This window comes from Nuphar pumila, chromosome 6 (assembly GCF_984573655.1).
Source record: "Nuphar pumila chromosome 6, dmNupPumi1.hap1.1, whole genome shotgun sequence".
NCBI lineage: Eukaryota > Viridiplantae > Streptophyta > Magnoliopsida > Nymphaeales > Nymphaeaceae > Nuphar > Nuphar pumila.
Window position 1 is genome coordinate 30,739,950 of NC_143254.1, and position 27,315 is coordinate 30,767,264.

The 27,315-nt window shown below is 36.5% G+C and overlaps 1 protein-coding gene across 2 annotated transcripts; it reads right to left on the reverse strand.

Annotated features, from left to right (window-relative positions):
* Positions 1-941: 941 nt before the first annotated feature.
* LOC149834544 (uncharacterized) lies at positions 942-26,320 on the reverse strand. Of its 2 annotated transcripts, none has more exons than XM_090010180.1 (4): positions 26,238-26,320; positions 26,003-26,128; positions 22,874-22,911; positions 942-1,135 (listed from the first exon to the last, which is right to left on the reverse strand). In XM_090010180.1, the coding sequence occupies exons 1-4, from the start codon at positions 26,308-26,310 to the stop codon at positions 1,034-1,036; spliced, it is 339 nt and encodes a 112-aa protein (XP_089866306.1). In that variant the 5' UTR covers positions 26,311-26,320; the 3' UTR covers positions 942-1,033. The 2 variants fall into 2 exon arrangements, with proteins under 2 accessions (XP_089866306.1, XP_089866305.1); XM_090010179.1 differs by lacking the exon at positions 942-1,135 and adding an exon at positions 8,363-9,093.
* Positions 26,321-27,315: the final 995 nt, after the last annotated feature.

Below are 27,315 nucleotides of genomic sequence, written 5' to 3' on the forward strand. Positions count from 1 at the left end.
TAGAAGACAAACATTTCATCCATGCTGCACACTGAATAATTTTGAAGTCACTTTTGGATTGTCGAGTCTCCTTGAATTCCAGTTTTGTTTGGTAAGAATGTCCATGCTTTCTGCACGACTTTAGCATTTCGGGTTGTTATTTTGCTTCTTTCCGGTTGTAAGCCAAAGATTTACATTTTTGGTTTAGAGTAAACCATTTGGCGAGTATGGCAGGATTTGCATTTAACCTAGAAGAGGAAGTGCATGCTCCAAGGTTTTTCCCCAAAGGAAACTAGTTGGGTAAATTTTTAAGTGTACCCTTTTGAATCATTTGCTGATATTTGTTTGAGGTTATTTCAATGCCAATAAAACAAAATATCAATAATTCTCAAAAAATGATCGCTCATCTGGTAGGGCGACTTGTGAATGTCACCAAGTTGACGGGATGTCACAAGTTCAAAACCCACGGGTAGCATCTCTTGCCCAAAGGTCAAAGCTGGGTATTTCTCCCCCAGTGGTTAAGGGGGACATCAAGGGTTTTACTTTTAAGGTATCAATAATTCTTGAAAATGAAACGTTAAAAAGAAGCATATATAGGAGCAAATAATAATAATATTGCTACGGTGCTTCATTGTAGAATTACGTTTGTTTTCTTATGGTTCATAAGAGCGAACATCACCTTTGTGGGATGTGTCTTGAAAATTAGGACCAAGTTCTTGTTTAGCCTCAGGAATATGTAAAATGTTAGCTAAAATGTATTTTTTGACATGTCTAGAACAAGCGCGAATATTTATTCAATTGATAAATAGTAAAATTAAGCGATTCTTTTTAAATTGTGAAACATAGTAAAATTATAATATTTTAGACATGGCTAGCAAAAACATGGATATTCAGGCCGTCCATACACATCAGAAAAAATTAGAATCTCTTTTAAAATTGTGAAACATAGTAAAATTAGGAAATTTTAGACAGCTAGCCAAAACATGGATATTCAGGCTGTACATACACAACATCAGAAAAAATTACCAACAGGGTATTCGCGTGTCTGGCAGGATCAGTTAGTGCACGTCACCTTGTGTTTGGACGTTGCAAGTTCGAATCCCAATGGTATGGTTGTATAACTGGTAGGGGTCTGCCTAACCCCAGCTTCCTCTGTCTAAAAAAAACATCAGAAAAAATTATAAGACGCTAAACTATCATTCCATGTTTCTTCACCATATCCCAAATCCATGTTTCAATCTCATTCTCTTTACATATAAAACTTATTTTTACTTCATCTGAACTTTACATATAAAACTTATTTTTACTTGATCTGAACCTTATATACCTATTTACTTTTTTTCCCCTTAACAGGGTTGGGGGAAATTATGGGCCTTCTCCTTTTGCAGAGGTTATTCAACCACCGTATACCAGTGGGTTTCAAACTTGCAACGTTCCATCACATGGTGACGTGCACAAAGTGCTCATACCAGGTGAGTGGAGCCCCGTTGGTTATATACCCATTTAGTTGATTCTGCACTTTTCACCATTGACAATAATCTAGAGCCAAATTTATATGCTTTTGGACCCAAATACTTTCATTTGCTAGCAATATGTTTTGATTAGTAACTTCAGAAAAGGGAAATAAAAATTAAAAAAACAAAACAAAACAAAATAAAAGGTAAAAGAAACAATTGAAGTAGGTTGTTTCCCTAAACACCCAAGGGCGAGGTCCAGATTACCCGAAAAAAGTGGACCCGGTGAGACTATGATTAAATAGATGGACTTATAAGAACCTTGGTCACTTTCAATTTTACATCATGTGATAACTAACCTCAGGCCAAATTGAATGTTCAACTAGTTTTTTTTTTATGATCAAGCTGCAGGATTAAAGCCCCAACTTCTTTTCCAGTAGACAAGCCCTACTGGTGGCTATACAGCCAGGTAAGTTATTCAACCACCCATATCAGTGGAGTTCGAACTTGCAACATCTCATCACATGGGGATTTGTATTAAGTGTCATATGCTGGACCCAGTTTGGGTCTGACCCAGACCCAAACTGGGAAATCCTATTGACGTGTTTACTGGGGCACGCATGTAATTTGTAACTTGTTAAATTGTAACCTAATACCTAATGCTTAAATAGATTAAACCAGGCCACGATATCACATTGAAAAAGAATATCGTCAGCCTGTGTGCAGTAATATCGACTCAGTGTCTCATCTTCTTTCTCCCTTTTTTCTTCTCACCTTTCCCTCTTTTGCAGATCAGCCCAGGAGGAAACTGAAGTTCTAACATGGTATCAGAGCGTGGTTGGACCTAGGGCTCGGTGTTGATTCCAAAAAGGTATGACCTTAGAGATCATCTAATTTCAGCCAGGAAACTTTCCTTCTTCCCAATCTGGGTTATCGTTTTCTCTCTCAAACCACGATCTCTTCTTCTCTTCCAATTCTTTTTGAAAGCACTGTCGTGTTTTTCATCTGAAACCCTCTCTTCTTCTCTTCTAGTTTTTTTTTTAAAGCACTGTCGTGTTTTTCATCTGAAACCCTATCTTGAAACTCGTGATTTCCTCTTTCTTCCTTCATCTGAAAACATGATTTCTTCTTTCTTCCTTCTCTAAAATTTGTTTTCTCATTTCTTTATTGTTGATTAATCTGCAAATACGATTAATCAATATCTCTTGAATCGTTGCTCGTACTTTCCTTTCTTCTCTTTCTGTTGGATCTGTTTTCCCATTCCTTTATTTGAATATTCATTGTTGATTAATCTGAAAACTCAGTTAATCAACGTGATCTGGCCCTTGTTCACGTGATCCGATATCTTGAATATGCACAACGTTGATTAGTTGTGCTTTGGCTTGATTCATAAATATTGAGTTGATAATTTGAGTATTCTCGTGATCTGAAAAAAAAAAGGATCCGAGTTCTGTTATAGTGAGTTCTCTTCTGGACTGATTCTGAACGGTTACATTATCTTGAGTTTTAAGTAATCATTTGATTGCCCTTTCTTAGAGTGCTTTCCATTTTATATTCTCGTGTCTCGTTACCATGGATTCTTTTCCATCCCAGTCTGGTTTGTCATCAAACTTTCTTAGTCAACTTGTTTCTGAAAAATTAAATAACTCCAATTTCCTGACTTGGGCAAATAGTTCCTTTTATCAGGAGCCAAGATCTCTTTGGTCATCTAGATGGATCAATTCCAATCCCACCAGAGTTCATTGCAAAGGAGGAAACCAACGCTCACGAGGTTGCATCTACTCACCGTGTTCGCAACCCGGATTATGTCTCTTGGATGAGAAAAGATCAGGCATTAATTGCCTACATCACCTCTACCTTGTCTCAGGAAGTACTAGTTGCTATCCCCGACGACTACACAGCGATGGAATTGTGGAACAAGTTGACACAGACATACTCTCAGATATCTGAGGCAAGAGTTTTATTCCTCAAGCGAGAATTTCAGCTTCTTAAGAAAGGTGGTCTATCTATCATGGATTACTTGAATAAGATGAAGACCATTACAGATCAATTAGCCATTATTGGATGTGAAGTGTCGGACAAGGATAAAGTGCAACAGACATTGAATGGTTTAGGCCCAGATTATCATGTATTGGTGACATCATTATTGTGCTTACCCGTGCTTCCCACATTTGAAGACCTCCGAGCAAAACTTCTACAATATGAAATGTCATTGAAAGGCATGGTTGAAGATTCTAGTGCTCAATCTGACTCCCAAGATGTCTTAGCCACTGGGTTCTCCTTTGGTCGTGGACGTGGAGCAAATGGCTTCAGAGGAGGAAGAGGTCGTGGCAGATTTGCAGGTCCAGGTTTGCTTCCCACACTCAATATGTCATTCAACTCTAATGCGAAGAACCAAACTCAAAGAGTTGTCCCGACATGTTACCTGTGCAATAAAAAGGGACATATTAAGGCAAATTGCTGGTTTAATCCTCAAAACAAAGGCAAATTGCTTGTTTAATCCTCAAATTAAAGGCAAATTGCAAAACACTGAGAGCAAGAAGGAAGATAATGTTACCAAGTTTGATGGGGAGGTGAAACAACTTTTGTTGGCCGCACTGTCTGGGTTAAACTTGAAACAGAATGATCAAGGATCATGGTATGTTGATTCAGGAGCAGCGACCCATGTTACAGGCGATGTTGGTAAGCTCTCGAACTCGGTTTCTTACTTTGGTAAAAATAGTATTGTTACTGGAGATGGATCTCACCATCACATTTCTCACATTGGTAATGCAATCATTCCTTTGTCAAAATCATCTCTCAATTTGTCAAATGTTGTTCATGCTCCTAACATAAAAAGAACATAATCTCTGTGTCTAAACTTGTTGATGATACACATTCTTATGTTGAATTCACTCCCTCTTCTGTGTATGTCAAGGATCTTCAAACGAGGGAGACATTCGCTGAAGGGGAGCGAAAAGAAAATATGTACATCTTCAAGGAAGATCCACTTGCGCGTACCAGTCCCGTCTTGAAGCCCTTATTGAAGTCTAAGTCTTTTCAGTCTGAGTTATCTAAGTCAGGTCCTGAGTCTGTTTTTAGTCTTTCCAAATGTAATAAGTCAAGTCTTTGGCATGATCGTCTTGGTCATTGCAGTTATTCTTTTCTTGAGAAACTTGTATCAAGCAAATTAATTCCTAAATCAAGCTTAGCCCTTGAGGTCAGTAATAAAAAATGCCCCAGTTGTCAGATGCGTAAGAGTCATGTACTTCCTTTTGATTCTATAAATAAAAGAGCTTCAAGATCCTTTGAAATTGTTTATTCAGATGTTTGGGGTCTTGCACCCATATGCTCTTCTTCTGGCAGCAGATATTATCTCATCTTTATTGGCAGTTACTCTCGTTATACTTGGATATTCTTTATGAAGCATAAGTCTGAAACCTTTTCCATATTTCGCAACTTTCATGCCTTTGTTCGAAACCATTTCTCTACCAATATTTTGCATTTTCATTGTGATGGAGGTGGTGAGTATACATCGAAGGATTTTACTGATTTTCTCCAAAGTAATGGAATAAAGCGTAGAGTGTCTTGTCTATATACGCCACAACAAAATGGGGTCGCTGAGAGAAAGCACAGGCATATTGTTGAAACGGCCATGAGCATGATGCACGACAGTAATCTTCTCATTAGTTTGTGGACAGAAGCATTCCATTCAGCTGTCTATATTATAAATCGTCTGCCTATGATAGTTTTGCAAAATAGTTCACCATTTTGTTCTCTTTTCGGCATTCAACCCGATTATAATGCTCTACGGGTGTTTGGATGCATTGTTATGTTCATATTGATGATTCTCTCAGGAACAAATTCCAACCAAAGGCTTCCAAGTGTAGATTTGTGGGATATGCTGATGATTATAAAGGCTATCGGTGATATGACCCCATGACTAAGCGTATTAAGATTTCCAGGAATGTTGTGTTTGACGAGAATAATCTTGAAGATGTATCATTTAATACTAGTCAAAGGATTCCCAGAGAAGAAGTTTATCATCCGTGGATGAATGCAGAATTATTTGCAGATACTTATGGTGATTGCTCACCTTAGTGTACTCAAGAAACAAACTCGGCTGACCAAAATAATATTGACTCAGGCCAAGCATGCTTACCTCAATCTGGGGATCAAGTCGGTGGAGCTTCATACACTGAAGAAGGGGCAGACCCACAATCGCATCCTATCAAAAAAATTAAAGGGTATGTGTATGTGCGAAGAGAAAACCTGAGGGGTACTCCCCCTGCTCCTCACACTGGATCAGATACTTATATACATGTTGGAAACCTGAGGAGTTCGAATAGAATCGGACATCCTATTGACAGATGGGTCAGCTACAATAATTTTTCTATGGATCTTCAACTTTTTCTGTCTCAGGTTGATAAGCATGATGAACCTATAGGGTTTCATCATGTTGTGAAATCAAACAAATGGATTGAGGCCATGAATGAAGAAGTGGAAGCGCTTCATGAATGTCAGACATGGGAAATTGTTGCCAGACCTCCTAACAGAAATGTTGTTGATTCCAAGTGGGTTTATAAAATCAAATACAGACCCGATGGCACTATAGAACGATACAAAGCAAGACTTGTTGCAAAGGGGTTTACACAGGAATATGGTCAGGACTATGATGAGACTTTCAGTCCAGTGGTCAAAATGAGGACAATAAGAATTATATTGTCTTTAGCCGTCAAACATGGATGGACATTGAGTCAGTTAAATGTCAAAAATGCATTTTTTCATGGAGACTTGAAAGAAAAAGTTTATATGGAACAACCTCCAGGATATGCTGAGGGAGACCCGAGCACATATGTATGCAGATTAAAAAGAGCCATATATGGTTTGAAGCAGGCCTCACGCTCGTGGTTTGAGAGTTTCTCCTTAGAAATACAGAGGCATGGGTTCTGTAAATCTCTCTTAGACCACTCCTTATTCATCTTCAAGGATAAAGGCATAACCACCTTGTTGTTGATATACGTTGATGATATTATAGTTACAGGGAACTCCATGAATCACATTGAAGAAATAAAAGGACTATTAAGTCAAAGGTTTAAGATGAAAGATTTGGGAGATTTGCGTTATTTCCTTAGAGTCGAGGTAGACGGGAAGGATGGTTACCTAACCTTGACACAACATAAATACACACTAGATTTATTGAAGAAGTTTGGTATGCAAGATTGCAAGCCTTTGTCTACACCGAGTGTCTTACATCAAAAGCTCAGTTCACAGGATGGAGATTTGTACCCGGATCCTACAAGATATCGAAGTATAGTTGGCATGCTTCAATATCTTACCTTTACTCGCCCTGACATTGTTTATTCTGTCAATCAAGTGTCGCAATTCATGCATGAGCCACGAACAGGGCATATGGATGCAGTCAAGAGGGTGTTGAGATACTTAAAAGGTACTATTGGAGATGGGTTGGTGTATCAGAAAAGTTGGAAAAAGGAAGCATGCATGATGTCATGGTCTACAGTGATGCAGACTGGGCAAGAGATCCTGATGAAAGGAGATCGGTTTCCGAATATTGCATCTTTCTCAGGGAGAACCTAGTATCCTGGAGCAGTAGAAAACAAAAAGCAGCGGCTAGATCAAGTACTGAGGCTGAATATCGATCAATGGCTGCTGCAACTGCTAAAGCTACTTGGACGAGACATTTGTTGAATGAATTGGAAGAACAGATTTCCAAGTCTATTTTATTGTGTGACAATCAAAGTGCCATTAACATATCCTTTAATCCTATTTTTCACAGTAAGACAAAGCACATTGAGATAGATCAGCATTTCATTCGACAGAAGGTTGAAGACAAAGAGATTGAACCTCATTTCATTTCTACAGAAAACCAAGTGGCGGATTTTTTTATAAAGGGTTTGACGAAAAACAGATTTTGGTTCCTGAAGAACAAGTTGTCCATGGTTCAAGACCATGCACAACTTGAGGGAGAGTATTAAGTGTCGTATGCTGGACCCAGTTTGGGTCTGACCCAAACCCAAACTGGAAAATCCTATTGACGTGTTTACTGGGGCATGCATGTAATTTGTAACTTGTTAAATTGTAACCTAATACCTAATGCTTAAATAGATTAAACCAGGCCACGATATCACATTGAAAAAGAATATCGTCAACCTGTGTGCAGTAATATTGACTCGGCATCTCATCTTCTTTCTCCCTTTTTTCTTCTCACCTTTCCCTCTTTTGCAGATCAGCCCAGCAGGAAACTGAAGTTCTAACAATTTGCGCAAACTGCTCTTACCAAACGGGGGCCATTTGAAGTATCACCTAAAGCATCAAACCACTACAAGCGCATAATAAGATGACTGAACTTTTGCCCCGACACTATGATATTTTAGAAAAAGACAGGGGTTTAAAATTTAACAAAGCTTAATTTTGGCATGAAAACTACAATTAAAACCGACCATCTCTTCTTAATTATTTTACTTATTAAAACTCATAGATAGAAACTTTGACCAAATTTGATATCATGGATGTGTTTATCATGATCAAAATAGTATGAATCAGCCCTCAAATGGTTCTTTTATGCAAAGTTGCGATTATTTGAGAGTTGAAAATTTGGTACATTGTGGGCTGTTGATTTTTCAACCCTCCAAAATCTGACATATACATCCGAAAAACATGATCTAAGGATATGGTTTTACTAAACCAAACATATAAATCACATCTGGAGGGTCAGATTTGTCAAAAACTAAAAACTAAAAATAAAAAATATTTTGCCAAGGGTTTTGGAATCCACGAGGTATCCAACATTATCCCTAAAGAAAATAGTACATTGTGCAAGTACATTGTGCAAGAGAAAGCACTTGAAATGCAAAAAGGCTGGTGCGTGGCAAGCAGCATTATCCATGATAATAGTAATCTAGCATTTTTCATAAGGTTGAGATGAATCGTTATCAGAAGTAACCAGCATTACGGCAGAATAAAGTGTTCTACCCAAAATTCATATATCACATCCAATAAGTCACAGGGATACAACAGTTTACTCTTTTGTCATGTCCCCATGTATGCTGTTCCTAATGGAAAATTACACACAAAAAAAGGGCGTGTCCCGTGTCCTTTTAGGACTCCATGTGACATATCCAACAGATGCTGGTGAGTTTCGGTCCTCATCACAGTTCGGCCATGCTCAGACTTTACATGGCTTAGTTCATGTTCAGTTAGATCCCATGCTTGGAAATAAATGCAACCCAAAAAAGTACATCCTCTATGCTGGCATGCACAGAAGATTATTCCAGTTTCACAAGAGACGATGCAACCAAACCAAACACCACCAAATAAGTTGTAACCAAATTCTAGAAGCTATTGTAAGATGAAACCGATAAATTTCAACCATCAGATATCTCTTCTCATGTCCAATTTTCCAGCCATAGACCATATTTCAACCATCAGGCACATTTTCAAGTCTGATATTCCAGTTATGGCCTGATCGCGGGCCACTAGCTATGCCTTGGTAATAGTGAGATTGCAGTTTGTGATTGTTCCAGTCCTTGATGAATCTCTTAAACAGCTTATGTGCTTCATCGGATGAAAGATTGGAAAAGAAGAGTTTTTTCTCTTCTTTCAACCAAGTTGAGAACTCGTTATTCTTGGAGTAGTAGTCACTCTCTGAAAGCTCTTCAATCTGATCCACAGGAAAAAGCCATTAGTCTCAATGAAAAAAAGTATGCTTCCATGTCCTTCAGCAAGGAGGGATCACAGCTTCACACCAAACACTAAAGCACAAGTTCATAATTCTCTAGCATACATGCATGTTCAAATAAATATGCACATGTATGCGGATGCATGCACACATACATGCATGAATGCACGCATGAGAAAAGCATTCCAGCAGGCTTGTAGTTTCCGTAGCTCCAGCTGTATAAAGCATCAGATGGCTAGAATTACAGCCGAAGATTAGACAACTAGCAGTAAAGGTCAAGAACCTTCTTGAACTGTCTAAAGGCCAATGATGAAATCTTTCACCCCGGTAAACAATCATTGATTGGCTAAAATGCCACCAAGACTTCTGAATCTAAAGAAAAGCTTCACAGCTCCTAACTACTGGGAATAGGCACCATTCAATGTCAAGTCAATGCATTAAAGGATTCATCTACCTATGTGATGCCATCCCCAGACATTGTGCACTAAAAAATACAAAGGCAGTACCAACAGGGGCTCCGCTTGTTTGGTAGGATCTGTTAGTGCACGTTACCATGTGTTGGGACGTTGTAAGTTCAAAACCCAATGGTATGTAGTGTAACTGGTGGGGGTCTGCCTAACCCCAGCTTGCCTATTCAAAAAAAAAAGGCAGTGCCTTGCTGACTTGTTTCATTAGCATAAAAATCCTAATAGCTAACTTGCATCTATAGTTAAAAATCAAAACCATATTACTCTTAAGCAATTGATGGTAAATCTTGTTTATAAAATTTATAGAGAAGAGAGCACAGCCATACTTTGTCTTTTTGGTACCAATAATTTTAGGAAGGGTACTTAAAAAATACACAAAGATCTGATGTATTGTTTCTCATAAGGTGCATAAAGCTAATACTGCAGATGTTTAAATTTGGGATGTGAAACATGGAAGAACATAAAATAGAACCAGAGAATATGGGTTTGAGTTTGTTGATATTTTGAAATAATGTATCTTCATAGTTTTATATGCCACAATTGTAAACTACCACATGGCTCTGAAGGGTGAGGACGTGGTCATTTTCATGTAAACAGCTATGAACGTCATGTAATAGACAATAAATGCCTTACAAAGTTCAGTCAAGATAGTATGTGGTGCATCTAGCTCATGCTACATCGGCACCATGACATTGCTCAAACCCACCCCAATTGCTGTGTGGCATGTCATATCTGCATCACGTGGCCATGGCCCATGCCATCATTTGATCCATCAAAGTGCCACATCATGTCATGTGACCATGTAAGCATAAGTACTCTTTCAAATGATATAACAAATTCTACCATCAGCATGTCATGTCATTGGCCACAACATCAATGAGGAACCCATCAACTACCATTTTAGCATTATGTCACATTAACTTATGACATCATCTCTCCAACAATGAGAAATACCTTTAAGATATCACGTTACATCAAGCCATTGGTGTAAGCTGCATTCTTGCTACAAGATTATCAGATGATAATCACTACAAAAATCCCTTAAAGCTGGTAGAAATCGCCCCAAACAATCGCCCAAAAATGCTAAGAACGAGTCTCAAGAAATGCAGCCTAGTATAAACTTTGAGAAGCAGAATATCAAAAGCTTCCAAAGATACATGTTCTCTTTAAGTACATCAGAGAAGACTGGTATTAAAAGCTCCTAGAATTGAAACACTAAACAAGTTTGTACAAAGCCAGTCATGATTGGAGGCTACCCTTGTGCACATGTACTGCAAGATTGTACCAATAAACCCAACAAAGGTGAATTCTAAGTGTCAGTTCAGACTATAGCGAGAATAGGCAAGCTATATACTATTAGGGAAAATAAAAATATCCTTAAAATGAGAGAGAAAGAGAGAGATCCCTCCTCCCATCGAACATTTTTTTTTTATAGGCAAGCTAGGGTTAGGCAGGCCCCTACCAATTCATTTAACAGAATTGCAATTTACAGTGATCTTCCTAAAGGAAGCTATTCCAAAGAATACAAAAAAATCTCAAGAGATAAACCCCCAATGAAAATCCAAGGCCCAAACCTAATATTATCGATTTACAGTGGACTAGGATTTTTATTAACAGATCCAGATCTAAGGTCAAGAGATCCAAGACTTATTATAGGTTTCCCCATTACACTTTCTAGAGTTCTGACTTTCCTCGGACTACCCACTTTTTTAGGTTTGGAAGAAAGGAAACCTTTCTTCAACATGGAAACTTTGCACCCGCTGAAGACTCCTTGGATTGCACATCAACTCCAGCAGTTTCCTCATTAGGATCACCCTCAAAGAAAAGAGACCATTCACCAATTTGAAACAACTCAACATTAGGGTCTTCAAGATCAACAAGATCCTTCCCAAAAGCTGATGCCTTCTCCTTTAGAATCTCCCCATCTATATCTAAGACAAGTTGGGCACAGCCATCCAACTCAGCAACATTCTTGCTAGGAAACTTTACTAAAGAAGATTTCCCACTAGAAACCACTTTAGAAACCTCAATTGGATTCTTTTTAGGAAGCCCCATGTTTTTGAGTAGGAGATAGAAATCCATGTTTAATAGAAATCCACGTTTAATAAGAGATTCCCTACTCCCTGATTTGTTAATTTGCTTGCTTTCAGAATTTAGTCTCCTTACAAGCACCTTGAGATAAGATCACATGAGGACTCCTATTTGACTTAGAAGCCCCAATGTCCTCATCCTCCACCCCAGAACATCCTTTAGGATTTTCCTCATGTAGATGAGCCAACAAATCACCAATCGGCTCCATCCCTATCTCTTGTCCTGACTTTATGCCCTCTAAAAATATTGGCCTCTTGGCATTTTCACACTTCTCACTATTTCCCATCCCATTCAAGCTATGTCACATGGGTGCGGGTGCGGGTGCGGCAAAAAAAATTATATATATATATATATATATATATATATATATATATATATATATATATATATATATATATATATATATATATATATAGTCCAAAAGTTGGACATAAATGACGCGGGTGCAGCATCCAGTTGGCCGAGTCCCTGTGACATAGCATTCAAGGTATTGACATTACTATGTATTTGGCAGGAATCTTCTTGAACAGTCAGAAAAATCTGATTGCTGGAATCAAATTGATTAATCTCCGCTACCAGGTTTGGCATCTCAGGCTGAGATGATAACAAGACATTCGGAACTTGATTTACTCAAACCCAACACCAAATCTAAACCCCGATCATTAATTATAAAAGCATTAAACCCTACATTGTTTAAAGGGATGACTCGGGGGATATGAGCTGTGAAGGCACCATCCTTCTCAGCATGCACTTCACTGAGAAGTTCCCCAGCCTGCTGAATATCATGAGAAGGACCCTTATTAGGTTGAATTGGTTTCTTAACCCATTGCAATTTAGTCCTATTGACCTGAACAGATGTCTTCCTATCATGTAACACTTTAGGACATTGTTCATGGCAGTGTGAACGAGCACTACAAATAGAACAAATCTTTGTAGAAGATTCATACCCAACGATAGAACTCCCTCGAGCAAATCTCCCATAGAAAAACTGATACTATCACTTAGCACCTTATTAGCTGAAAATTCCAACAAAAGGCGACCATAATGCAAATGCTCTAAAGATGAAGTTTTTGGATCAATTGCTATAAGCTAGCATCTACAATCAGCCAATAAGTGTCAACACATCACAAAACCGTAGGCAACCCTTGGACACAAACCCACACAGGTATGGATCGGAGACCAGTGAAACAAGGAACACCTGCTCCATCCCACATATCCATCAGAAGGGTACGACCAGCAATAGATCAAGGACCACCATAACAGACCCTTTCAAAGTCTTTCTTGTTATTGAACAAAACAATAAACTCACTGTTAAGTTGTACATATATATATATGTATATATATATGTGTATATATATATATATGTATTTATAATGATGTAATAGGTAAATACCCATTAGGGGTATTTTCGCCATTTCAGTCCTTGTAATAGGCTGTGTCCATTAGGAGTACATTGATACTTTTACTTTATTTTGTTTTTTTGTTTTGTTTTTGTTTTTGTTTTTGTTCTTGTTTTTATAGAGACTATTTGGTCTTTGACCAAATAGAGTTATTGGGTTCCTTTTGGACTAGTCAACATAGAGTTGACTAGTAAATAGAGTTGTTGGAACAGTCCAACAGCTATATTTATAGCTGTTAGAACAGTCCAACAACTCTATTTGAGATTACCTCTTGTGTATAAATACGGGTGAAACCCCCTCTTGTTCTTTAATGCTTCTCTTAAGCATTCATGCTCAATAAAATATATATTTTTTATGTTCTTTTATTCCTCTTTTAAATTCTTTGTTGTCTTAATGCATTGTGCTCTTGTATTGTCCCTTAGTTGGACTTGTGTATGTGCATGTGCACATTGTGTTTATGATATTATAAGCCCTTAAAGGCCCTTGTTTTGTATTTTCGCATATTTTATTACATGGTATCAGCGCCAAGAAATCTTTCTTGGCATTTTATCTTTTGGGTCTTGGGATTCTTTTGTTCAAGTTCGTGCTTCTTGAAGGTTCGTGATCGTTGTGTGGCTTGAATTCAATAGAAATCTTGACCCGGTATGTATCTTAAATCTTTAGTGTTACTTGAGTTATCTATCTCATGCATTATGCATGAGAAAATACTTATTTTTCTTATCTATGAAAAGTTATTGGTTGTTTTTGTTAGAAACTAAAATCTTTAAATGTTTTTTAAAATTATTGTTGGATTTATTCTTATTAAATCTTTTATAAGGTTTATAAAATTTGTTTGATCTTGTGAAATGATATATGTGTATGCTTTTATGAGATCTAGTTTGAATCTTAGATTTTTGAACTTGTTTTATATGTATGTATATTATCTAGTATTATTAAGCATGTGTTGTTCGCATTTAGATGCTTTATTCTAACACTTCATGGTTATAAATGTCAAATCATATTCGTATTTATTGTTATATTGAAATTTGTTTGTTTTTTAAAAAATTATCAAATACTTTAAAGTAATTTAAAATATTTATTTTTAAATGGTTTGGTGTATCATTCACAAGTATGTTTTATGAGATTTTGCTTTGATGTATTATTATGTGAAACATAAAATATTTTATGAAATATTAAAAAAATTATTATGTGGTTGGGATCTTAGTGATCATGGATACTTTGTTATTTTTGAAATTTGAATAAATATTTGTTTATATTGATATATGATCCTTATGCATAAGGTATTGAGCATGGATTCTTATTATGGGAATTATTCACTTTTATGAATGTTTTTAAAATTATTAAAAATGGTTATGTTATTATTGGTCCTTTTGTGGCACTTGTGATCATTTGGATAATTATGCCATGTATCATATGTTACTTTTCATATATATCTTGCATATATATATATATATATATATATATATATATATATATATATATATATATATAATTCTTCATAGCGCTTTTGTATAGGATATGTGGTTTTAAGTTGTTAAAATTATTGCATATGGATGAATTTTGATCTCTTTATGGGTATCCATGATTAGTTGTACTTGTCTATACTCTTGGTTTCCTACATGGTTCTTTGAGAATCTCTATATATGTTTTGGCCCTCGTTAATGTTGTATGTCTTTGTTGTCTCATAGTAGACTTGCTTGTATTGACCATGCATATGATTGCATCAATTGATATTTTGTTGTGCATATTATTGCACTATATTCATTCTAAGGTTTCATCTATCTTTATTGGATTTTATTTGAAAATTTATTTTTTTCAAATTGGTTCCTTTATATAAACTCACTTATTTGGAAATTGATTTTCGTGAGTATGTATTGCCTTCTTATGACATTTGTTTTTTCCATCACAAATTTTATTTCTTTTTGGCCTTGTTGTTATTGGATCAAGGTTATTTGTTGAGGTGGATTATGTGTGCACCTCATGTCATCTTATCAGTCTAGATTCCCAAGGGTTATGAGTGACATGTCAATTATCTTGGGTTTAATTAATAGTTTATAGACCTTTGCATCCATGTTGACTTTGTTGAACCAAGGATATTTGTCGGAGTGAGTTGTATACACCTTGTTTTTTGTCAGTTTAGATTGTTGGCTTATAATTCGACTCTAACTGACGGTTATTTGATCTCTAATTCTATGAGTGTGTTGTATCACTCATTTGTTTATTTGGCCATTATTATTATGTTGGATGCTTTTAATCATGTTTATCTGTGATGGCTATTTATTTTTTTAAACCATGATGTTTCTAAAGGTTGTTAAAATTGATATCCTTATTCTTCTTAGTGACATTAGTTTGTTTTCATTACAAACTCTCTTACCTCGTGTGTTCTCTACTATTAGGACTAGAGTTACCGAAAGCTTATTAGATAGGTCGGAAGCCCGCTTCTCGAAAACTCGCTTCGGAAGCGCGATACTCCTCGCTTCCAAAATTTGATGAGAATCTCGATTCTCTCATGCTTCTATGTTTTCCACACGCTTCATCTATTCTTCTTATTTGTTTTCCCACTCTACTTTTCGTGTTTTTATGTGTTTCCTTTCACACTTCACACTCACTTTCATGTGCTTTCTCTAAATTGATAGTCATCTTTTTTAGATTTTTGTTAAAAATTTAATTCTTATACTAAAAAATCACAAAATTTAAGAATAGTCACTTTTATTTTAGTTTTTATTTGCATTCTATTTTGATTCTCATTAAATTCTTATATTGCTTTTTTTAATTTCTCGCCTTTTGCTTCCTATACATTTTCAAATACATCGCTTCTCACTTTCACTTTCCATATCGTTACCCGCTATCGCTTCTTAGTCTGGCAACTTTGATTAGGACTCTTATTTAAGTGTCATTTTATGTAGACAAGAGATGTTATTTTATGGTGAATTATGTGCATCCATGGGTTATTCACATTTTTTGTGTGTTTGTACTATGCTCTTGTTCTAGTAGTTGATACACTTGAATATTGATGTTTGTCTCTTATTTAAGTGTCATTTTATAAAGACAAGAGATGTTATTTTATGGTGAGTTATGTGCACCCATTGGTTATTCACACTATTTTGTGTGTTTGTATTACGCTCTTGTTATAGTAGTTGATACACTTTAATATTGATGTTTGTTTTTTATTTAAATGTCATTTTATGTAGACAAGAGATGTTTTGTTAATGTGGTGAGTTATGTGCACCCATTGGTTATTTACATTTTCTGTGTAATTGTTAAGTTCATAAGTGTCATTGTGATTGTGCTCTTGTTCTAGTACCTGATACACTTGAATTTTGAGGTTTGGAGGTCTAGTGAGGTGATTGCTTGTGGTGGTCGAACTATTGTTGAGATTTGCAAAATATCATTTATTGATATTTGTGGGATTTTTAAAATCTCGCAATGAAATTTCTAAACTTTTGCTACTTATTTTTTCCTTATATGAAAAAATGTTTATTGATAAAATTTCATGTATTTTATTGATAACACATATATATATATATATGTGTGTGTGCGTGCGTGCGTGTGTGTGTTTTAAAGATTGTTATTTAGTTCCTTGTACTTAAACCCATTCTTGATTGTGTGAGTGAATTCTAATGGATTGTGATTTATGAGATTGCTCTCATTTATTATTATGTGAATTAAAAATAGTGCATATATATATATATATATATGTGTGTATGTGTGTGTGTGTGTTTCGTATTGATTATCTTGTTCGCATGCATAAGTTTAATTAACTCCTCTTTTTTTAGGGTTCTTTGTTGTTGAAATGTTAATACTATATATGCATGTTGTTTTTGGTATAAATTGATGATTGGTTTTATTTGAAGTGTTTTTCTAAAAATTTGAGATATTATTAATACATGATTGTGTATCTCTTCTTAATAATTTATACGTTCTTTAGTGATTAAATTCTCTTATGATCAATATTTATGTTTTCTTGAAAAATATGTTGATTTTAGGTTTAAGATTGTCTAAAATTGATTTCATAAAAATTTCTCTTTGAGGTATGCTCCTCTTATCTTTCTTAATGATTGTCTATGCTACTTTATTTGAAAAATTCTACTTGAGTGTTATATATATATATATATATATATATATATATATATATATATATTTTTTTTTAAAACTTCATGACTATTTGGTTAGAATATTTTCTTTTGTGTAGTTGGGACTTTTGTTTTGTTTCCTCTACAGGTTCTTAAAGATGCAATGGATTGAGAAATGAATATCTTTGATGCATCATGAAGAGGGCGATAGCCAATGTAGGCATTTGGGAATGATCACCAATAAGACATTTAAAGACTTGTATTTGCAAAATTCTCTAATATATCATAAAGATGGAGATCTTCATTGAAGACACTTGAAGATTTAGATCATTTTCATTGATTCTTTTTTGTATTTTAAAATGTTCGGTATATCACCCAATAAGTTTGAGGGGGAGCGTTAAGTTGTATATATATATATATATATCACCCAATAAGTTTGAGGGGGAGCGTTAAGTTGTATATATATTATATATAGTAGGTAAATACCTATTAGGGGTATTTTGGTCATTTCAATCCTTGTAACAAGCTATGCCCATTAGGGGTATATTGATAATTTTACTTACTTTGTTCTTTTTGTCTGTTTATGTTTTTATAGAAACTATGTGGTCTTTGACCAGATAGAGATGCATAGAGTTGACTAGTCAATAGACCAGTCCAATAGCTGTATTTGAGATTACCTCTTGTGTATAAATAGGGGTGAACCCCCCCTTCTTGTTCTTTAATGCTTCTCTTAAACATTCATGCTCAATAAAATATATATTTTTTATGTTCTTGTGTTCCTCTTTTAAATTCTTTATTGTCTTGAATGCACTTAGTGTTTGTGTAGTGCAAGGTTGTTAAATGCGATGAGGCGAAGCGAGACGTTGAAGCGTAAGCTTCATGATCAAAATAATAAAATATATAATATTAATAAAATAATGAAAATTTTAAATAAGAACTATTAATAAACGACAGTATAAAATAAATACTACTTTCCTATAATTAACTCGTATTATTCATTTTCTTACATGCACATGTAAACCACAATTAAGTTAGACCCATAGTGCAAGATAAAACAAGTTATATCTACAATCATGAAATCATATTGAATACATGTGGGGCCATCTCCAAATCGACGTATTCTAGAAATACCTTTTATGCACAATTTTTTTGTTATAATAATAGAGTTCAAATGCACAATTAATATAAAATAAGTTAATTCCTCAACTATTGTACAAAACTAACATTCACAGAATCACAAATACAACAACAACAACAACAACAACGCCTTCATCCCAAAACAATTGGGGTCGGCGATATGAACCAACAAAGAAAATCATTATGGGTCTTCCACATGAATCCTTCTCCTCCATTCACATAATCACAAATGAATAAATAAAATTAACTTAGAAGCGACAACAATAATCACCAAAACAAAAAGAGACAAAAATGAAGCACAAGAACAACCGTGTAAATTTCAATCAAAGATCAATATAAGGATGAAAAACTACAAGCCGTTACCTCAATTTAAGCATCAAAGTAAATCAAATTCAGTCAATTACACAAAAACATGAGGCTCGTTTTCTCGTCTCTGATACGATACCAAAAGAACACCAAGAACTAACTAACGCTTACAAAGAAGAAAACAAATAGCAAAGAAGAGGAAAAAGATAATTGCCTGAAACAATTTGCTGCCCTCGTTAATGAATTGGAGGACCTTGGCCGATTCGAACGCCGATTTGAGGGCGACGGGGCCAGCTACGACGTCTAGGCCGACGGCGCCGTCCATCTCCCTCAGCTCATCGAAGAGAGGGCTTAGCAACTTCACCCTCCCCGTCAGATCGAAGGCATGCTTCTTCGAGGGGCTGCGGCAACTTTTCGACACGGCTGAGATCTCCCGAACGAGGTCGATCAAAGACTGCACCACCCCCCTCGCCTCTGATTCCGACTCTAACGCCTCCAATCCGGAGGGAAACGTTTCCCCACCTCCCATTCCTTCCAAACGAAATCGAGTGCAAAGTTTGGGGATTCCTTCCTCTGTTCCGAAAGGGGAGGGAGCAAAACGAGGGGAAAAGATCAAAGAATTCTTTTCTTTTCCGTTGTTTGGACGGAATAGGGGGATGAGTTCCAGGAGGCCTTGTTGATGAAAAAAATGGAGGTATGGGAATTGGGAAGAGCGAGGGGAAGGTGCAGGGATATTGTTGTGCTCGCACCAGACTACATGATGCGTACGCCTTAGAAACGAAGCGCGCCTCGACGTGAGGCGTGCGCTTCACCCCATGTGAAGCGTGCGATTTGAGCCTGCAAACGCCTTCCTACAGCGCCTCGGTTCCTTGAGCTTGCGCTTCGCCTCTGAGGCATACGCTTCAGGTACTGAGGCGTTCGCCTCTAACAACAATAGTGTAGTGCCTTTGTGCTCTTGTATTGTCCCTTAGTTGGACTTGTGCACCTTGTGTTTATGATATTGTAAGCCCTTAGAGGCCCTTGTTTTGTATTTTCGCATATTTCACTACACTCACTTCTAGAAAGCACACAGATATGTGGTTTGCTCTAAAGTCTCCACAACCTTGAAAGCCCCATCGAATACACTCCATAGGTTTCACATCCCACTTGCAGACTAAGGAGTAAGAAAACAGCTTCATTCTTTCTTCATAAACCGCTTTTGGAAAGTGAATACACTTCTTGCCATCATGATCCTCCCATAGGAGGGGGAAGATTTGGGTTGGGAGGAGGCGGGGAGGGCACCCCCAATAACCTCAGCCCAAAACCGAGCACCTCTTCTCTCTTCATGATGAAGATCACAAGCTTCAGCATCTCCGCTCATGTTGTAAGGACAGTTTGGAGAAGAAACCATCGAGCAATTTTCAAAAAGCTAAACCTTGTGAAGCTAACATCTTAGCAAACCAAGCTTGTTCTAAGCTCACAAAAAATCCCCATATTCTATAATATCTGAGATATTTTAAAGCCACCTTACTAGTCAATTTCTTTTTACAGAACCCATCTCTCGATTTTGGAAACTTTCAAAGCCCCTATTAAGCCTGTTAAAAGCTCATAAATGTTGGTCGAGGAGGCTGTTGACATGCTTGCAAGAACTTCCGCTGTACCTAGGCTTATGATCAAATGCCAAAGGTTCTTGTTCGAAGTCCCATGAGCCCAGTGGCTTCATCAACACAAACTTGTCATAGTTATTAGTTTCAAAATAGCATCTTTGAAGCTCTGTTATTACAAGTAGATAACAGTAAAAGTTTATTCCATCTCTTAATGGCCTCATACAACCCAAGGACCTTCAATGGCATTGACAAAGCTGAAAACTGCAAAAGGTACATAAAAGATAATGATAGGTGCCATGTACACCTCATGTTCTGATATCCCCCAATTTCCAAATGTGCGGTTTGCTCATAAGCCACAGTCGTGTTGAACGTGGGTAGAGCAGTATCTTTCCAAACTTAGGGTTGTGGGGTGACAAAACAAGACAGACTAGGCTTTTCAAATCTCGACAGTTGGACATTTTCAGTTGACTTTTTGATAGTTTACCTCGAGACAATTAAGGTTGTTTAAAGACAACTCTGATTTGTTTACTTTTGTACCACCATCATCATCATCAATTCATCATCTTTAGTTTAATACTTCATTATCACCAAAGATAGTTATAGGTATTTTTTGCTTAATCATGTAGATGTTTTTATCATTATCTATTTACTTGAAAACTGTGCTTTGAATCGAGTCGATTTAACCAGAAAATTTGATCTTTCACCATCAAGTTTTAGTGCGACATGACCCCTGGCTTTTTATTGATCTAGAAACACATGTAAACATGAAAGTATCTCATCAAACATGTGTTTTCTACTAAGTCATATAGAATACATTTGTAAGTTCACATTAAGCAAATACCAATATGTACACTCTCCTAGCCGTTCAGGATGGTCTAGAAAATAAGACTGTTTAGGACTTACACACTAATATGGGTGTGGTACCAGACCACCATAACTTAAAGTGGTATGCTCTTTATTTATATAGATCTAATCTCCAGAAGCAACTACTAACCTTTGGATCATGCTCAATATGATCTATTTATTACTTTCACGCATTAAAGTTGATTCCAAGATGATCTTTGGAGCCATTAATCATCTTCATGAATTGTGAACCACTGATTTTTCACTACCTTGAGAATTGAATCTAATGATGTATAAGAGATCATGTTAAATACATCCATATGGCTAGAACCAACATTTGGCGTCTCTCTCTCTCTCTCTCTCTCTCTCTCTCTCTCTCTCTCTCTCTCTCTCTCTCTCTCTCTATATATATATATATATATATATATATATATATATATATATATATATATATATGATGGTTTTGTACCATGACACCATATGGTGGAACACACTCTTGTTTGCATAGATCCATCCACCAAATGGTAGCATACAGATGTATTTAGCATGATCTATTTAGTATATTACAAGGTTTTATCACGTTTAATACACCATAAGATTTTTTTTGATACAGCGAAAATCAACGGCTCACAAATAATGAAAATAAGAGTGGTCTAAAATTTGTATAAATCATCATATTTGAGTCAACATTAACACATGAAAATAATAAAATAGAATATGCTAAGCATGATCCAATGGTTAGATTTTGCTTTTTGAGCTTAGATCTACATAAATCAAGTATGTACCACTGTAAGTTATAGTGAAAATTTACCACCACAGAAGCGCCTTATATATGTGTGTGTGTGTGAGAGAGAGAGAGAAGGGGATGGTCCTCCCACTAAATGGTGCACCCACCTGTCCTGGCCTTCAAAATCATATCTACATACATTTTTCAACAAATCTGGCCATACAGATCTCCATGGTTCCAAATTTATCAGATGTCTCTGAAGAGACACAACCTCCATGGTTGGAAACCTATAAATAGACTCTTGGATCAGACTTTTTGGATGTGTAGGTAGGATTTCATAATGTAAAATTTTTTCAAAGATCTCAGAACCATTGATTTTTAGATCCTTGTAAAATTCTACGTATACATAAGAAAAACTTGACCCAAGAATTGGTTCATAGGTTTTCAACCATGAAGATCCCATCCGAATGATCAGATTTGCCAAGAAGCACACATGATTTTTGAAGGTAAGAATGGATGAAAGGGCATTTAGTGGGAGGACCATATTCCCCCCCCCCCACCCCTCTCCATCTTCCTCAATGTATATATATATATATATATATATATATATATATACATAATGTTTGTGCTTGTGTCTGTGTATGAGGGGTGGCTGGTGGTGGGAAGAGTGAAGAAGGAAGCTTTCTCCAGCCACAAAACTAATAATCATGTTTCATTTTAGAATGGGATTCTTTTTAAATGAAATACTTCACAACCTATGTCACATGGGTGCGGGTGCGGCACTTTCAAAAACTTGGGTGCAGGGGTGCAGCAAAAATATAAAAAATTATATATATATATATATATATATAAAGTCCAAAAGTTGGACATAAATGATCCTGGGTGCGTTGACTGCACCCAGGGTCAGGTTGACTGCATCGGGTGCGGGTGCAGGTGCGGATGCGGATGCGGGTGTGACGCGGGTGCGGCACCTAGTTGAAGAGTCCCTGTGACATAGTTCACAACAAAATTCCATATTGCAGAATTATATACCAACATCTTTGCCACTACTACATGAATGATCTTCACTCAAAGGTAAACTTCACAATAGAACAATCTTTCCCAGCAAAAAGGTGAAAAGCATATGACTTACCAAAGACTTCTCATCTTTCCTCTTCTTCGTCTTCATCTCTGAGAATAATTTAGTGCCAGTAAGCATAGTCTAGACAGCTTCAACAAAAAGAAACACAACAACTACTACTACATAATATCGTGTTTGGATAGATAATTGCACCCAGCTCAAACTAACAACACAGCAATCTCAAATGCACACAGAAAGAGAGAAAGGTGGCAGCATCCAGAGTTACTAGCTTTGTCGCAAGTGCTATAACCATTTTAAAGTTCCCATGTTATAAAGCAGCAAAGACATACTGATGTCATTTTCATACAAATATACAAGAAAAGATTTGGCAAGTTTTAATCGGAATAAAGTGTCCTTATCAGTCTCAACAGTGTCATCTTTTTCAATAATGAAAGGCCCACAGAAAAATTTCCATAATTTAATTTTCTTAAGCAAAGACTGGTAACAGTTAAATGTAAAAACATGTCAAAGGAAAAATAGCAATCAGCAAATGGTATATCCAATTTTCAAGTTATAGGTAAATAGCCCCAAAGGGGTTTGGTGTAGTGGGATGGAGCCTAGGCTGCTAAGCAGGCGGTCTATGTTCACATCCCATGGGCGTCACCCTTTCCTCAAGCCCAAGTGTGGTGACTCCCTGGGGGCAAGTGGTAAGCCCACGGAGTTTTACGCTGCCAGGTCAACGACCGTAAGTACGGCAGTCAGAGACAACGCAACTAGGTCTCTAATTCTGGGGCGGTTTCTCCATGTAAATATCAAAAAAAATAGTTATAGGAAAATATCAAGATAATCTCTTCACATCAGCATTTTCCTTTACAGAGTCCCAACTAATATTGTGGCACTTTATCATTATAAATAGTTGGAACAATGACCTATTAACATATGGTTTAAATGAATTCCTTGCAATGCAAACTACATCTACAAAATCATAGACCCATTTAGTGCCAACAACAGGCACCAAATTCACTAAAGCCATTGTTTGCCATGTTAGCACCTTGGGCTTGAAGCTCAGAGTGCAAACAGGTTTGCATCATTATTCAACTAGGAAAACATCTGAAATTGGGAAATGAATATATATGGTCACATCTCACATGTATATGAGTCAAAGAAATATGTTAAATGTAGAGAAATAGGATGGAATGTAGATGTGACTACTGTGTATACTCAAACCCTAATGACCTCCTGTGTCAGGGGTGTCACACATGAAATTCTATTTAGAAAATTAAAGATTGCATCAGTTACAGAAGTTGAAATAAAAATGTACAGAAATAGGTAAGACTAATCTAAAGTCTAAACGTAAATCAAATCCTATCCAAGTGTACAATGTATTTACACAAACCTCAGGTCGCCCAGACAAAATCTGTAACAATTCCATATCACAATTTGGAACTCGATAGACTAGACTGGATCTGGTATCCCATAACTGATATCACGCCCAATAGTGCATTGGTCTTGCAATATCAACAAGTGTTTTTTGTAATGGTTTTCTTATAAAAATTTCAAAGACATTCAAAATAGATATTTAATGTAAGGAACTTCCCCAAAGGGGTTTGGTGTAGTGGGATGGAGCCTAGGCAGGCGGTCTAGGTTCAAATCCCATGGGCGTCACCACTTGCGCAAGCCGAAACGTAACGACTCCCTAGGGGCAATGGGTAAGCCCACAGAGTTTTATGCTGTCAGGACAGTGATCGTAAGTACGGCAGGAAGAGCCAACGCAGCTAGGTCTCTGATCCTGGGGCCGGTTAATCTGTGTAAATATAAAAAAATGTAAGGAACTAAGGACTTGGGATATTAACAACACCCATATACATACATGTCCATAGTATATACATATATACACAAACATATATATATATATGTGTGTGTGTGTGTGTGTGTGTGTGATCATAGTCTTGCAATAATATTAGTGAGAACTTTTCTTCTAAAAATTGTGAATAAAGTAGCTTTTATAAGAAAAGCTCGAGAATATTTTGGAAAACAAAATTCAAAATTTACTTACTAAACTGTCTCAATAATATGCTACAGATTTGTGATGTTTTGAAGTTCTTAATCTTTGGAAACAGATTTTAAAAAGTGACAAAATTCAACTTTACAATTTACATGTAGATAAATACATATATAAATGAATAAATATATTACGTAGCTAATATAGTATATACATACATACACACACGTACATATATACATACATGTGACATGTGCAATTGTATCCAATTAAAGAACCTACAGTATCATAATATCATAAATTCTTCATTGATACATTACACACACTAAGTTATTTCAATTTTAGCACGTAATATTTGTATTAAAAACTAATCACATTCTCTTTTTTCTTTATTTCCTAGGGATATAATAAAGCTCCTATTCAATGGTTGTAGGAGTATGATCTATGGATGTGCTTGTATATCAGTAGGAGTGAGCTTCTATCTAGTTGGGAGTGTAATTGTAGTGTGGCAACTAAAATAAAACTTTCCAGCATACTTTATTGTGATAAAACAGATATTTTGATAACTCGGATGGTGTCATAGCTGGATGTTTCATGCTTCTAATGATCCCTGTGATTCAATCTAAGGTCGGGTAGAAAAGAAAATTAAGATCTCCCAGAGAATTATCAAGTTGGTTATTTTTCTTCTCCAATCTTCTTACACGGGACAAATTGTTGATCAGCAAAAGAGTGTTTTGATGCAACCAATGTCACACAGTTGTATGTGCACTATATGAGGCCACTTTGGGCCGTCATCGCAATTCATGTAATAGCAAAATATCGTCTGCAAGCACGTCCCGCTGACGGGATTCACTTCCAAGATATCATAGAACCTTAAACGTTATATTACAAACAGTGGTAACAATGAATTTGCATTTCCAATTCAACAAGCATTGGAAAGCTAATTCCAAAATTCATAAAACTCAAGCAACCGAAAGCACCAAGATATTTTACAAACTAAACCACTCTTTTCGATCCCTTGTTTTTCGTATTCTATCACCCCCAAGGAGACAAACCTACAGAAAAAGGGCAGGGAAGGAATAGTTGCCTCTAACACACAAAGTTATAGATGCGCAGTTTTGGGATATAGAAAACCAACTAATCGGGGAAAGAAGAAAAGATGAAGAGAAAAACAGAGGAAGGGCAAAAGGAAGCAAAACCCTTATCGTCGTCCCTGGAGGATCGATGGGATGATCTTTGCCTCTTCTTCTTCTTGCCATCATTTTCCTCCTTTCTCTTCTTCCTCTCCTTATCTCTGGAGCGGCGCCGCTTGCTTCCTCTGTTCTCTGGAAAGCCATCAAATGTCCGAATCAAATGAGAAAGGGGAGGAATAAACTGATAGGAGGTTCGTAAGAACTAAAAAGGGCTTGGTTTTAGGTAGGGAGGAAGGAAAACCTGCGTCAGAGGAGGAGGGTGAGCGCCTCTTCGTCTTCTTCCTCTTCTCGGAATCGCCTCCTTCCTTCCCCATTCTATCTCTTGTCATCAACGAACTGGCTATGTTCTGTAACTTAAAAACCCCATCGTCCCACTCCCCACCTTGCCTCGTAACTAGTCTAACTCACAGTGACACGCTTTCTGAAGTGAGTGTCATGTATGACACGAATCGGACACGTTATAGCACGATGGTCTAAAACTCGTATGAAATCTCCCTTACCTCGCAACTAGGATGTTAACAGATTGGATTTTTACCCGATACCCAACTCCACTTAGTCGGATTCGGCAAGCCAAAACCCATATCCGATTATGATCGGACTCGGATATGGTTTTGATATTTTGCTACCAAATCTGATGGGTGTTTGTTTACATGCAAAAAATTGGATTTGGTATGAGCTTTTTTCCATCTGAATCCGAATCAGAAACTTGAATATGTTTAGCCAATTTCTAATTAATTGGATCTTGCATTGGCTGCATCCGAATCCCAACCATTTGCATCCTTACAAGTCACACCCAATGTTGTCAACTGGTTGGGTTTGAACAGAGCCCGATAAGGTTGATGTTTGGTGATAAAGGAGGAGGCCCAATTAAGATATTTGGACCCAAAGGTTCCGATTAAAGTATATAGAGACAAATATAGTTTAGGAAATTTCATATCAAATGCGAGGTCTGTTTGGAGTTCCAATCATTGTTATCAAAATCGGTCTGAACTGGCCGAACCAGATCAAATTAGCCCTTAGCGATCCAAAAGGAGCCGTGAATGATTCACGTGTCATTTCAATTCAAAATTTTAATATTTTTTAAAGAGTAAACAAATTATTTAATATTTGTTTTAATGTTTTTTTATTGTTTAATGACACTTGTCATCTGATGGTAAAAAGTTTTCAGATTCACAAACTATTTGGATTCGATTCTTGGGTTTTCTTTAAACCAATTCACCTAGTGAACCAATTTTAACATTGGTTGGCATTAAGATCTGCAGTTTTTCAATCACCTTTCTTGATTGTTTGTACACCAGGCAAAAGCACAAACTGTGTTA